The following is a 16,475-nucleotide window of genomic DNA, read 5'->3' as shown; positions in this document are numbered from 1 at the left end:
AAAATAATTTTAAATTTTAATATAAATAAGAAAGTATTCATAATCAAAGATTCAGTAGTATATCCTCAGGCATCTTATTTAAATTGGCTGCGTTCTGGAAACCAGCGGATGCAACAAGGCTTGTTGTTCGACTTTATAAAAAAAATTATGATATCATATACTGTAATTTAACGTAATGTTATATCAAATATGTAAGCCTTTTTCATTGTTTCCTAACATTATGAGCATTATCCGTAGACAATGGTGTTGATTGTGTTTTATACCCAGATTCTTGGACAATTAGACCACTTAGTAATTAAGACCTGGGTTAATAAAATAGTTATTTGGCACGAAAAAATAGCTTATAGTATTTCGAGTTTTATTTCAAACCCAGATCTGAACTAGAAACTTTTTTTTTATAATCAGCCATCCAGACTTTTGTTTCGTTGAATCTAATATTTTGGAAGTTCAAATACTTATTTATTAAATCATAATTAGCCTATCTGTAACTGAAAAAAGCGCTCATCATGCAACCCGTATAAATTAACAAAGTATTTCATTCATTATCCCGGATTTTGTTAAACCACAGCATTCGTACCGTATTGAAATAAAAAACTACATTTGGTGTGAATCACAGAGCGGCGTGCGTTGCCTCCCGCGCCCTCTAATTCCCGCCGCCGAAGCTTTCATTACACGAGATTCCCGCCATGCGTGAACATGCGGGCTGTTATTTACTTGCACTTTGTAATGGCCGGCGAAATTTGCTCTTAAATTTATCTTTTGCATGTGGCCGGTCTGTGGGATTTGCTGGATTATACACAGCCTCGTTTGTTGGAATAATCCTGTTGCGAGTAAAATACGTTAGTGATCATAAAAAAATAACGAACGAATGACCATCACCAAATATAGTTTGTGAATATTGAAGGAGTTGCAGTTGTTGATTTATGGACGTAATATTGTATCGTGTTAGTTTACAGTGAGTAGTTAACTCATTTGGAGTCCTTCGGCATTACGGCACAGCTATCACCAACTGAGCCATAAAGGCTGTCAAATTATCATATTGCTCGAGATTTATTGATAGAAAGTCAACTAAAGTTTGTACAGCCCCTTGTAAAATGTATATTGGAGGTCACTAGCGGAATGTGTTTACGATTCCACTGGGATCGCGAAGTTTATTGTGCTGTAAGTATTCAAAATACTAGAACAAAATGTTTTCCAAATACAACTGTGGATATGATAATGTTTAATTGCCTGGAGAAGACCATAACTGCTCAGAAACAGAATATTTAAAATATTAATTTATTTTAGTGCATGGTATTACGCTGTGTTCATCTGAGATGTTAAATGTTCACTTATATATTGTCTATATTATTTTTCATATCAAAACAGTAGTGATAGTACCCTAACACATTATGTAGTAAAGTCTGCAGGAATCGTCAAAAATAAGATAGAACTTGCCTTTTCAGTCACTTCTACTTGAAAACCAATGAAGTTTGAAACATGTAGCTGTAAAACATAATGTGCATTTTTGGATTTACAAAGCATATTTTGTTACTGCCCGAGGTCTAAGAAACTTCCTTGAACTTTACTTGTAACTGGTGGTAGGATATATCTTATATCCACCCGGATAGCGACTACCGTATACAATGTGTTAAAACTCACCATAGTGGCCCATTTAAGTGTATTTCGTTCCGGAATCAGCCTGTGTATATCCGATTTTAACAGGCCGGCATAATTATGTCAACTCGCGAGGGGTACTCATCCCTGGACTCCACTCACCATCAGGCGCAGTGGGATCATTTTGCCGAGCGCGTATGAAAAAAATACTTTCCTGAAACGTTGACAATACTTACAAATATATCTTTCGATATCGATAAGTATATATTATATTTAATTTTACCTCAAAATTTGCACAAATCCTCTATCATCAAAGAGGATTCCCCAGACATAGACCTTCGAAAACCTAATTTAACAAATATAGAAACATAAAATTACTTTGTAATGTTGAGTGAGATCTCTTTTAAATCTTTCTTTAACTAGTTTCGAGTTGTGTTTGGATCCACACGGGTTGGTTTAATCACCAACCACGATGTATAAACTTCGGAATAAGCGGATTTAGAGGATTTTCGCCTCGGGAGGATCGACCGTTTCTATTCGATTTACAATATAATTCATTGAGAAGACTTGGGAAAAGCAATCAATTCTAATCCACACATTAATTTAGTCTTAGGAATTACTATCGCCTCTTCGGTCTAAACACTAGTGCCTACTTCTGGCCGCGACGATTTGGATTTGAGTTGTAGTGATACATGTCCAAATTCCATCCACATCTACCTAGGAAGTTGGCGATCCACTACAGTACGTTTCTGCCGACATTTTTTACCAAGCACTACAAAAATATGGAACCAATTGGCCCCAGTAGCATTTCCGGATAAATACGACCTGGCAACCTTAAAAAAAAGAGCGTATTCCTACCTAAAAGGCCGACAACGCATCCCTATGCCTCCTGGTATTGCAGATGGTCGTGGGCGACGGTGATCACTTACTGTTTGCTCGTTTGCTCCCTATAACATAAAAAAAAACACGTATTGATAATTATTGTATAATTGCATTTTTATATGCATGTTTGTTTAGCGCTGTTAAGTAGCCCAGTTACACCCGGCACAATGTCTAGTCGTTTGGTAATAAATGTTGTAGAATAATTGGTGGTTTAATTGAATATGACGAAAGACATTCAATGAACACTATACATTGACGTCTTTGAACACAAACATATAGAACAAACCCCAAAAGGCTCACAGGTTGAGCAATTAAAGTTTATACGTTTTTTGAACAAGGCATGTCCAAGTTACCTAAAATTACATATTTAGAGGAAGCAACACAATCGCTCTCTATCACTTCATGGAACTGTGTAATTGAAGTGTGTTTGTACCAGGTACGCCTCTGTTACTTACGAGCTATTGGTTCCGGATAAGTTAGTATGTATAATTGTGTGAGTGAAAATATATTTATTATTGTTTAAAAGTTTATAAAATACAAAATGTATTTTTAAAGATACAACAGATATTGTATTTTGATTTTCGTAATTGAATATTACGGTATATTTGTTTCAGCACGAAACACGCCAAAAAAATATTTAGTAAAAGCCGAAAAAGAAAATGTAAAATGTTTTGAAAATATTATTCTATTTTGGTGTTACACGCAACGAGACCCGACAGACAGGTTAGGCTGCTGCAACAGTGCTGCCATAAAACAAAAATATGCTTTTTAAAAATACATTTTTAATATTAAAACACTACAGATTACTTTAAAAATAGAATTCTATAAAAATAATTTCGATAATTTTTTAGACGCGAAATAACATGTTTGTGAAAACGTAAAATATCACCAACAGATATAAACCTATTTATAGTTCAACCAGATAAAAAAGTGCCTTACTTAGATACCAGCGCTATACTTAGCCTTTTATTAATCTTATCAAAGGCTATCTACCTTCATCTCGAAATACGTGTTCACCGCGAAAGCGTTATAAAAATAAACCCGAGGATTCGCGTAATGGTATCCGTCGTATAATGGGACGACCGGGGTGCCTCAGGGTTACTGTCTGCCTTCCGAATGCAAGACCTTGAATATAAACCACGTGCCCCGGCGAGGACCATTGGAATAGCAAACGGTGTGAGGTTCGTATTAGTGGCTTCTATTTGAATATCGTTGTCTTGGCGTTTTAAGTGTTATTGTAACTGTTTATTGCCCTTTAGGTTACTTTAAACATCTCAGAGAAATATGATTTGGTGTATTAAAAGACTCTATATTATTTCTGTTTGGACTTTGAATACTATTATTATCGTTGTATAAGACTGCAAATCAATCGAAATAAATAATGTTAAATTAAATTTTCTTTATATATTTTGTTTCAATGACAGTTTTAACCCCTATCAGTGACTCCAATTTAAACCGGGTCTCGTTGAATTTATTGCACCCTAATAGACTCAAGTATTCAACTGAGCCACAACCAAAATTCCCACCTTTTGTGCTCTAATTGAGCGACATCACGTCATTACAGAGTGATGACATTGTTTCATAGAGCACGCGGTGTGTTTGTTCAGTAAACACGCCCCGGAACACACCGGACCTGTTCGGATATACGTGGAGAGAGAGGATGGTTGAAGTGTTGTTTAGGACGAGAATTGGTTACTTGCCTAGCGGCTAAAATGAATGATTATTTAGTTCAATTCAGAAAATTGAACGAATTAAAAAATATGTGAGCGATCAAACTTTGTTCTGATTCGTCCTTTCCTACGAGCGATCTAGAGATCAAGATCTTTTATTGTTTTCGAATAAAAGTCTTTTTGATAAACAGCAATATTAGAATTTTGGATGATAATCTGTATTCCACAGGGCACGCCATCCTGAGACATAAGATGTTGTCTAATTATGTCCAATAGTTACACTGGCTACAATATTCTTCAAACCGGAACACAACAGTGACTACACACTGCTGCTTTGCGGCAGAAATAGACATTCCGGTGGTACCTACCCAGGCGGATTCTCTTATAATATGTGAGACCGAGCACCAGTGATACCAAGTAATTTTGGATTTAATGTCATCAAACTAAAACACAATAAGCATACAGAGCATTAGTTTAACCCGTTGTGTTTCCTACCTTACATAAGGCCTCGTATCAACTAGTTAGAATTTCAAGTGCCGGTTGACCTCGTTAAACAGTTTCGAATTGATACGGGACCCTTGATAAATTGTTGTGTTTGTGTTACGCCACGTGCCGGGTTTTAGAGCAAGCCTTTGACTCCCATGAAATAGTCATTCCGTAATTTGTAAATTTGGAGGTTTGGAACCAAATGGCATAGTGTGTTTGGGGTAGTAGTACTGAATATATTAAATTTTGGTGATTCTTTGTTTGTAATGACTCATTTAGTTATAACGGTATGTAGACAAAAAAAATCTGCGGAGGATGCAATTTGATTCCAATTTTAGGGTACATTTGTTTTGTTTTATAATATACTAGCTTTTGCTCGCGGCTTCGCCCGCGTGAAGTAGTTTTCCGGAATAGTAGTCTATAACCTTCCCAGGATCTTAAACTATCTCCATATCAAATTTCGTTTTGTTATACCACGTTTTATGTCACGTCCCGTTCCCGTGGGAACGGCATAAAAATACCCTATGTCCGTCTCCTGGTTCTAAGCTACCTCTCCACCAATTTTCAGCCAAATCGGTTCAGTCATTCTTGAGTTATAAATAGTGTAACTAAAACAACTTTCTTTTATATATATATAGATTCTCGTCTTGGTAGTTTAGTACCCATTACTACAAGGCCATTTACATTGAAAACATGTTCTAACAAATGTTTCAAAGTAAATCAATGCTCTCTATTGTGTTCTGAAACATCCAAGAAAACCACCTCCTAAGGACAAACAGGGGAAACAAACTTTCGCATAATAAATGAGTCTCCAGAACTTAACAATCAAAGAATTCAGAGCATCAAGCTCAATCCTCGGTGGGTAAACAGCGATAATACATTCCAACCATCTCGTAGATCAGGCCCGGTGACATTAGCAAGTGTAATAAAAAGGACCGAGGGTTGACTCGCGCCCTAATCGTACTCTAATTCATGAATATTTCATCAGCGGATATTGAATGTCTCGGCTCGGGACAGCTATTGTGAACCGAATCTGCCTACACTTTCCGATTTGGATCACCTTCAAACCACCTTTGTGTGTGGTTTTTTTATAAGTTTTACTCGCGACCCGCCACTATATAATAAAATAATATAATATCCACCCTGTATTACATACTGTCCCACTGTTGGGCACGGGCCTCCTCTACAACTGAGAGGGATTAGGCCTTAGTCCACCACGCTGGCCCAGTGCGGATTGGTAGGCTACACACACCCTCGAAAATTCCTATAGAGAATTTCTCAGGTATGCAGGTTTCCTCAAGATGTTTTCCTTCACCGTTAAAGCAAGTGATAATTCACAAAGAAGACACAAAAAATTTTTAGAAAAGTCAGAGGTGTGTGCTTTTGGGGTTTTGAACCTATGAACATTCGTCTCGGCAATCCATTCCACAACCAACTAGGCTATCGCCGCCACTAATTCTGTTATATTTAGCTGTAGCTTGGTTCACTCTCTGATCCTGTACCTACTTACCAATGTAGTTTATACTCGCTAATAGTCTGGTTAGCCGGAACGAAAGTCAATATAACTCCATTCCTGCCGGCTTCCATTTCGTAATTCATGTAAAATCTAATAATCATTAGAAAAATTTGCAGACTGCATTTATGCATATTAATACCCATATTATGTTGTATCGGGTTCCCTGGCAGAAAATTTCACTCTTCACCACTGTTTAGAAATCAAATTTGCTGCGCTTAAGTCACTTTTAGTTTAAATTATATGCATATTGATTTTTCCTAACTTGGGTTCACATTATAGCTATAAGTTATAATATTTAAAATATTGTAATCATAGTGTTAAGTCTGCTGGAAAACCTAATAAATAAATAAATAAATCAAGTAATCAAATTACCACTGGAATCGATTATGCTTCTAATTTATTGAATACACCACTACGTAAATTACTACAATTTATTTATTTTTTCTGAAGTAAATTGGTAGTTGTTACTATTATGTTTAGGGAATCGTGACTTAAAGTCGGGCGAGCGGCTCGATCGTGTAGTTAATCCGTAGTATAAAACTCAAACAGTTCATATAAAGCAAATAAAACTCACACAGTTCGGTTTGCCTCTCCACTGTATGGTAAAACTTTGAGTTAACTCCTAAAAACTCATACTAGTACGTAGGCATAGAATATACTTAGGTTAGGTAGATGTCGTAGATGAGTTTTTTTGTAACTCTTATGCAAATAAAATCGTTCAAACCTGACCCTGACGTTTATTGATTAAGATAAAAAAAAAATAGGATTTATATTCCGGAAGAATTATTTACAGGGCTTACAGTGCTAACGTTCCCTCATGTTTCTTGAAGAATTATGATTCGTTTTGTGAATTTCCTCCTGTTATAAATACGTAATATATAACATTAAGTATGGGTTATATGTATTTATATTAATCATTTATCATTATATTTATACCAGCCTAACTCTTACCAATTCTAACAATAGCAATAGTTGATCGCTGCCGGCCCTCTGAGGGCGCGACTGTGCCACAATTTGTCGGAATTCCCATGCATTATTCATGGGTTGAATGTGAGAGAATCAGCATATGATTTCATTTGCGAGAGATGAGATCTCATGTCGTTAGCTGATTAAATATTCAGCATACGTAAACATTCTCATTACAATGAGTTGGGCAACAAAACACCTTTTATATGGTTAGTATTTTGTGTGGTAAAATGTCAACTCGTGCGGGTTGTAAGATAATAATTAGCACCTTATAAAAATACTCATTTTCAGACCAATTGTTAGAGCGTTGCTGATCTATAAACTCATATAGGCGAAATTGAACATGTGACAAGATTTTCATTCAATCTCCACGTTAAGTTGAGACAATGAGGTTAATTCAGGTTGAGTCTATCGATTTCAACAAAAAAAAACTTTATATTGTTTAGAAACCGCCGCTTGAAAGAGTTTTGAATTGGACAATAAAAAACTTATCTAAAGGTAGCTAAACAAAATTTCAAGTTTGTGTCATCTTTATACCCAAAGTAGGTCAATGCTATCATCCTATAAGTATTTCAACTACGTTTTAGATTTCCTAAACCACGCAATCCATTTTCTACTGACATTTTTTTTCCTTTAAGACCAGCAGCGCCATTGTATTCCCTCTGGTGTTGTATTTAAGCCTTATAAACGTTTAACATCAGGTGACCTAGCTAATTTGCCGGCATAAGCCATAAAAAGGTTCAGCAAACGGCAAACAAGCATTTACAGTATGGTATGAGTCATAGTATATTTTTGTTGAAAACACACAACGCCCGGCTGTATCATACTAGGTCGGCTGTTAATGAAATCCCACAGTACATTTAATAAAGAGGAACTGTTAATTGCCATTGGCATTGTTTACTTGTAATTTACATTGCGATATTTGACTCTGAAAACGAACAAACAATGGGGTTTGGTGCAAGGTGAGAGAGTTAGCGAGAGGCTTGTATAATATTTGGCAGAAAATATTCAATGCTATAGAAATAGAATTAACAATTCAGGGTCAAAGCGTCATATAGGTGTGAACGAAAGCGAAGACGCTCTACGAAGTTAAACAGTACAAGTAATAGGAGCTAATCGTGACTCTGATACCGGAATTATTACAAAAATACGAACTAAGACGATGATAATAAAATTAAATAACCAAATAATAAAATTACTTCATCAAGAAAAATAAAATAATATTTCTGGTTCATTATACGTTTCTCTTGGACCCAACAAAGTTTATGTATGAAATTAATTAAAATCGTATGTTACCTGTCTGTAGCAACTGGGCGCGGAACACGAGTGTGGCGGTAATGCCTGTATTCTAATAACTTTGACGCGGGCTCAGGGTTGGAGATAAACTAATTGTTAACTTCAACTTTAGATATTTTTGGTTCTCTCTCAGCGGTTTCACTGATAAAACTGAGAAGCCTGTACTCAGATAAATATATTTGACTCATGAGTAAACTTAAACAAGCCATAATTTTGGACACTGTTAAATGACCAAATGACTTCCTTTTTTGATATTCTATTTAAACTGCATAAATTGTATGAAACGTCGAATTTATGAGCGTAATTACTGTGTTGTACCAAGATAAAAAATCAAGTTTGAGTGTCGCAGGACCAAAGTAATGATACGCGGCACATTGCTTTGTGCAATCCAATGCAGTCATAGTCTGGGACCAGAACTATGGATAAGAAAATTGCTATTTAAATCAGTTTACGATCAGCTAGCAACTAAGTTCAAGCAAGCAAGGTATCACTATTCTCGATGACTACACGCGAATAGAGAATTTGGTTGCTAAAACTTTCGGCGTTGTTGAGCTTCAGGCTATATAACTGCACGAAACAGAAACCTATGTGGAAGTTGCTTCACGTCGACTTACGGTTTAATGAAATTACTTTGAAGGTTCCTGTCGATATATTAGTGATACTAGCCGTTGCACACGCCTCCGTCTGCCTAAAATATTTTTTTGGAATAAAAGTCCCATTTCGAACATATCTGGGATAATAACTAGGCCATATGTTACTCTAGGACAGGGTCTTTCTGTACGTCTAGTTTCTTTCAACTCTATTTAGCTATGTCCATATAAAAACTAGAGAAACATACTCAAACTTCTATTTTTACAGTATTAATATTATATCTCGATTATTCCATGCACTGGTATGAAATAATGTAAAATGTTTATTTAGATTTCGTCAATATTAACTCTACCACCAGTTCCGAATGCAGTTCACACCAGAGAAGAACGGGCAAGGAACTCTGGTGTTGCTTTATTGTTTCGCCTTCTATCTCTGATTGGTCATCTTAATATCATCCATGCTTTCAAAGTTGCATGCTGTTTACCAAAAATCTGTTAGCGAAATATTTATATATATGTTTAGTATGTGCCCACAAGACCTAACCATAGGATAGTCCTTCTATAGAAGAAACTTCATCTTCCTTACCCTTTCCTCGCATCTACCGTTTCATCCGTCTTGGTCCACGACTTTTTATGTGAACAAACTTTACTTCGGAATACGCCGACATTACAAATACAGAGGCAAATCCCATTCAGACAACAACGAAGCATAATTAATCAGAGAGATTTCATCTTGGACCCATCCAGCCATTATTGAATAGGGAATCATTTTAGAACTCATGAATAAGATTAATCGTCACAATGGATAAAAAATGACCCCTGGAACGTTGTGAAAACAGCGTTTGAATGGAAACGTACGGACTCGGGTCAGATGAGTGAACGAGTCATTAATATCGGTCGACTGCGAACGATAGCCAGCGGAACGAATGTTAGGCGTTTTAATCAGTAACGTCTGGTTCATTTGCGTGACTTGGTGTTGGGTTTTAGAGATATTCTTGACCAGCGAAGTTTGTACAAACATTCGTTCCGCTGGCTATCGTTCGCAGTCGACCGATATTAATGACTCGTTCACTCATCTGACCCGAGTCGGTACGTTTCCATTCAAAAGCTGTTTTCACAACGTTCCAGGGGTCATTTTTTATCCATTGTGACGATTAATCTTATTCATGAGTTCTAAAATGATTCCCTATTCAATAATGGCTGGATGGGTCCAAGATGAAATCTCTCTGATTAATTATGCTTCGTTGTTGTCTGAATGGGATTTGCCTCTGTATTTGTAGCGATGTTTTTTGTTGGATCGACTGTTCTAGATTCCAAAATTTTGACGATTTTTTGTAATGAGATAATAATATGTCTTAGTTCGTTGTATTGTGGGTGATATTTCCTAACTGATATATTTGATTAAGAGAGAGTCAAGTACATAAGTTTTTAAAAGCACTACTACTTTTTATAAAAACTAATAACACCTCCCAGGATTTTTGGTCACAACATATTACAATGCGGTCGTCACTCTTAGAAAAAGGATAAAAGAGAAATATATACCTCCTATTTTCTGCACTGGTGAACTGGGGTTACCAAGCCGCTAATTTCATAAAATGTCAATCAAATTGATATTAAATAGAAAATTACTTACCATGTTTGAAATAGTGAATGAATATCAAAACACAATCAAATATATAGTGTATTTTACACTAAAAAACATTTAAAAGAAATCTTTCTGCTAATCCGTATATTAATCGACTCAGCGACAACACTACTCGACTGACGAAACGAGCTAATGGTGACAATCGATTGTCTCAAGAAAAAACACAAGACAAAACAAGAGCGATTAAGAGGACTCTCACTTAATTCACCATTAAGACTTAAATTAAGCACCCAAGCAGTTTAAACCAAGATTAAAACTTCTAACATATCAATTAAATAGATCCTACTTATCCTTCTTTACTATCCGCATTTGACAAAAAAGGTTTCCGAGTTCCTAAAAATCTCGGGTGGAATCTAAATTTATCTAGTGCCGGCATAAAGTCGGCTTTGGACGCGACGACCTCAATAAAAAACTTGTTTTATGAGAGACGACCGTTTCAGATCTGCTTGGAGCTGGTAGAATCGAGTAGTACGTAAAATAGTTTTAGAGAATAAAGGTTGTGAATATAAAATTGGCGTCACGTTCCCGCGTCATTACTCACTTGGCTCTTTGACTGGTACGTTTATAATAGTTTTAACTTAATAAATCGCCTAAACTCTATCGTATATTATCGTAGAAGTACTTAGAATGTAACTGATGCACCTATAAATTATTCCATTTATAGTGATATCTAATCTACTCTAACAAAATTGGCTTTATTGCTATATTGTATACAAGTGTGAGTTTTAAAAAGTTTGTTCCTTTTGCACTAACATACTGATTTTTTTTGTCGAAACGTATTTTATGGCTTAGTTTGCTCCTATATAAATTATAATGACTTCGTTTTACTCGGAACCCATTTTTGTAACTAAGATTACTCCTATATTAAATATAATGAGTTAAAGCTTAAAAATAAATATTTTAGATTATGAAGATATTGAAATATAAAATTTTAGTCACGTTCCAGAGACATGACTCAATAGGCCCTTTGAATTGAGTGAAATATATTCGTTTTAGCGAGTCTAGAAATACTTTTTGAACAAGACATAAATGCAAACGTTGGTACATCTGACGCGTGCTAAGAAATTTAAAGGGCAAACTCCAATAAAGTGTTTATTCGCAACATCACAAAGGCATAAATATTTGATTGGAAATGCTTGGAAAAGCGATCACAGGGAGAAATGCTTTTTATTTTCTACTAAATAAAATTATAATAATGCATTAGTTGAGCTCTATTAAAAAGGTTTTGAAGTTCATTCAATAACAGTAGTAAATAGATTGTTGTAGATCTTACGAGAAGGGCTGAACGCAAAGTTGGAGCGATAGGACCAAAGCTACCAAAAGAAAAATGATAATTGGTACATACATGGTACTATGTGTTGTTTTATTTGTTTTTAATATCTTTAGTTAAAGGTTTTCCTTATAGAACAGAATAAGATTTTTTTATAGAATCAAATCAGGAGAGCTTACCGCTTCCCTGCTACTAAACCTCATACCTATTCATGTACAAGACCATTATAATCTTCTTACCTTAATATAATTACAAAATACTTCACTTCACTGTCATAATAATAAAATGAGACGTTATCTAGTAATTGATTATACTAAGTACATTCAATGCTATGCCTTAAACCTTAAACCTTACAAAATGAAGCAGCAAATAAGTGTGTAGAAAAAAACTTAAATAAGGACTAAAGGACACAATTAAGGACTTAATATTAATATGTATATTAGTTATAGCATCGTATTAGTGTTAACAGTAATAAAAAAAATCTTATAATTTCTTCCAATTAGTAAAAATTTCAATTCCTTGTCCTATAGGGAAGCTCTACCCAACGGCACGCTGTGGCTGGGCCCGTTCTCAGCGGCGCAGTACCGGAGCGATGTGCACGCGGCGGTGTATCGCTGCCGCGCCGCCAGCACCGTCGGCGTCATCCTCTCCAGAGACATGCGCCTTGAAGCAGGTGGGTACCTTTCTATATGATGAATAGAGTAAGAAGCTCACCTTCATCAAAATGAGAAGGGGACTAAACCTTGAATTTCAAGGCATTATAATATGGTGGATGCATTATAGGCATGTTTACAACTTTGTCAGTGATTAATATGAACATGATTAGAAGTGCGATCTCACTGAGAAGCAACTAACATGAAGTGACAGCTTTTATTTTACACTAGCAATTGGCTCGCGGCTCTACATGCGTGAAAAAGTTTTACTGGGATAAAAGTCCCACTTAATATTTTTCCATGATGAAAAGTAGCATTCAGACGTAGTGTAACTTCCTATTAGTTATTTTTTAAAATCAGTTTAGCTGTTCCTCAGATTAAGATTCAAACAAACAAACTCTTTAGCATTATATTATATAAGCAAAGATTTTGTACGGACAGTGATATTGTCGAAAGGATGTCCATTCTGCCCCCCAACCCCCTCCTCTCTTTCTGCAGTTGATACAATAATTAAGTCGGAGTCTCGAAAGATCCAAAGGCTTTTCATTGCTGTGTAATAAACATCGTGTTTATGAGTATCAGAATGCAAGGCAAGACCTCCAATTCTTCATGATTACAGGGATTTAAACAATAAATACGCCATTTAATCGTCTTTTAGCAGACATACAAAATGCAAGTAAAATGTTGATAACCTCCATATCCCAGGCAATATCAAAATCTAGTCCTTACTAGGTCACCTTGCATGCAATAAGCAGCTGCTAACACATTGCGGTAATGCTCACAGGTGACATCTCCTCGCCACAAAGCGACGTTGCGGTGCGCTGGATCGGACGGTCGCTGTGCATGTAGGATTTAATCATTTTTGTCCACTGTTTCTTCATTTGTAACACTCAGTTTTAAAGTAATTCCCTTAGGATTAGGAATCAAAAGAGTTGTTGAGAAATTGAAGATGCAATATTGAGTAATTATCGTTTTATTTATTACTTACTCCGTTAGCTCAGCGACCCAAAGTGAGTTTTGGCCTCCGAAACGAGAGTCCTCGAAATGTCCATGTCCTGCGCCAGCTCTCGCTAGTTAGTGGCGCAGGTCAACTTCCACCATATCGCTCCAGCAGTATCTGGGTTGTCCTACCGGCCATCGTCGGTTTATTTATTGGTGAACCTTTTTAATGTAACTAGAAGCAAGACGTGCAATCTGCTTGCATTACAAACAGATTTGCCCTTAATCAAGGACAACTTAATACCTTCAATGAATAAATCATCACAGTATGGAAATTCCGCACGTCTTTTTTATTTCTACGAATCTAAAATCCCAATATAGTCTATTCAATAACTTCTTTGAGCTATTACCTTACCAAATTAGTCTCCCAAATATTTTTACTTTCAAACATTTCATTCACTAAGTGCAAAGAAAGTGTACCAAACAGGGTAAGGTCCATTCCATTAAGGTCCGTTTTTGTACCAATAAGCACTCAAACAAGTTTAGCGAAGGGTCTCAATGTGATAAAATCTGGAATTATTTATTGACGGGGAAAAGATTTGGTAGATTCACTGTGAGGTTTGTCAGAGTCGCTTCTAAACCTTGTTGAGATATTTATAGAGAAGGAACGACTTATAGAGGTTTCTATTGGTACTTGGAAGTAAGTTTATATTACAGGTAACATTATTGAATCAAAACTATTAAACTAATAAAACGTTTACCGGAGAATTACAAAATCGAGCGTCGGCTTCGTTAAAGAGGGAATTAATTAACAGACTTTATAGTGCTTCGGGCGATGAGCTGTGAGCCGAGATTTTGCAGGTTCGATTTCTAAATAAATATTTTATCCGACTTAATATAAAATTTATATTTTAATGTAGAGTCGGAATGTGGATATACTGTTGCTACATTATTTTTCTCTCACTTTAATATAGGGTTAATGACACTTTCCGCAGGATTCATCATGACTGGCTGAGCTTTACTAGCTCTTATTGGCAGTAAATAAAAAAATCGTTTCATTCGTTAAAATCTATAATAACTACCCATTCCTATATCCCACAAAGTAGCTGATGGTAGGAAATACATATTTTATATCCGCCCGGTTAGCAACCACCGTACAAGGTGTTAAAACCCATAGTGACTCACGTAAGTGCGTTGCGTTCCGGGATCAGCCAGTGTGTATCCAGTTTCAATAAGCCAGCATAATTGTGTCGACTACCGAGGAATAACCATCACAATCGACATTCTATTGAACTTCACTCCACTTACAATCATGTGCCACTTACAGTGGGCCACTTTGTCGCGCCCTAACAAAAAAATATATATCAAGTACCAAGCAGATTTTTATCTTCATCTAGTGGCGTGTAAATCAACACGCAGGGATCGGAATCATGCGCTCGACTGCGTGCAATGGATTAGAATCAGTCAGCAAATACTAATTTATCTGCTTTGGTATCGCAATCCCGATATAACCAAGTATACCGGGACTGATGCGCAATAGACTGCTAAGTATGCCTCTATTAGAGAGAGTCATACGTGTAAATATCACCGCGATGATTAGTATCGGCGATAAGTATCATTTGCATAGTGATTTGAAGGAAATTGTAGCTTAAGTTACTGGTAATAAATGAATAAGGTTATATACAAAACAATTTTATTTATAAACAACAAAGTTGTGAGAAAAAAGCCTCATCTGGTGTTAGTCCGCCAATGAATAAAACAGCAACGTTATATATAATAAAGAAAGAGCGAACTTTTTCAAAGGATCTGGCACCTAACAAACATCATGTAATTCACCTCTCCGTACTAAATAAAAGTCTATTTACCCAAATGCAGAGTAAACGATAAACTCCTAATACAACTCCATCACAATCCGTTGAACGCATGCACTACAAATTCACTTGATTGCTACTACCAGCGACCTTCTCGGCCTCGTCGCGTGTGTAGAAAAACAGCCCTACGTGACCCGTGTGTTTATATTCAATCCCCCGGCGGGGCCGTGGGGGGAATGACAAGCAACCCGGGATAAGACGAAAATTGACTTTAAGATGTCGTACGCGTGAGCTGGAATTCATTGGACGTTAGCGATTATCGACTTTCGTGTTTTCTTTTGTTGAATAATTTGTTACTTTACCGTATGGGCTTTGGAGACTTTTGGAGAAATTGTTATGTATTTAGGGATTTAGTGTAGGTCTATATTTGCTTACTCTATCTATTTCTACTGTTACTATTAAGAACTGTTATGAAGATCGAATTAAGGAACCCAGTGCAATACCATTGAAATATAATATTTTAGTATCACTCTTGTTTATTGCGTGGCTCTTAATAGGAATACAACTTGTACTTCCAAAATACGAAAACAAGAATGTGTCTATAACATTGTTAGAAAACAAAAAGAATACAGTATGTTTCCCTCGTACATAAAAGGATTCATCCGCAACGGACTTTACTTAGCTTAAGAGCTTGCACCTCTCCAGAAATTCACATTAATTCGGGGACGCGGTAGGACAGAAAAATCTCACGATCCTAAGACATCGGTATTCCGCAGAGGTCTGATTCCATTAGCGGACCTTTTTCGCGTCCTCACAAAGCGGGGATATTGGCGAGGTTGCCTCAATCTCAGAGGTTTACCGGCCCTCAGACCTCCCGCATAAAATGTATTTGCATTCCCCCAAGATTGATTCCGTCGCGGTCGTGTCAATATGTCAGGTCAGGAGTGAAGACGCGATCAGACTATCAGAGTGCAGATACATTTTATTTTAATCTAATTTCTGTTGCAATACTTGTTTGTTCAGATAGGTTGAACTCTATGTTCAGCAGATATAAGATGTCCTATAGTCGATTTAATTAATTGCATGATTTATCTGTAGTCAGTTAACTCGGCCCGCTTTAATGTGGCAAGAAGATCATTCTTACACCAATACTTC

General features: G+C 36.3%; 1 protein-coding gene across 1 annotated transcript in view; it reads left to right on the top strand.

The window, feature by feature from the left end:
• The window catches only part of LOC115450184 (Down syndrome cell adhesion molecule-like protein Dscam2), a 92,431-nt gene that overhangs the window by 18,986 nt on the left and 56,970 nt on the right, over nt 1-16,475 (top strand). Inside the window, exon 2 of the mRNA XM_037442898.1 lies at nt 12,448-12,590. Coding sequence (XP_037298795.1) covers nt 12,448-12,590 — 143 coding nt within the window. The remainder of the gene's footprint in view (nt 1-12,447; nt 12,591-16,475) is intronic.

The sequence above is a fragment of the Manduca sexta genome, chromosome 25 (genome assembly GCF_014839805.1).
Source record: "Manduca sexta isolate Smith_Timp_Sample1 chromosome 25, JHU_Msex_v1.0, whole genome shotgun sequence".
Lineage (NCBI taxonomy): Eukaryota > Metazoa > Arthropoda > Insecta > Lepidoptera > Sphingidae > Manduca > Manduca sexta.
Note: the sequence above shows the minus strand (reverse complement) of the source record. Positions and strands in the feature narration are given on the sequence as shown.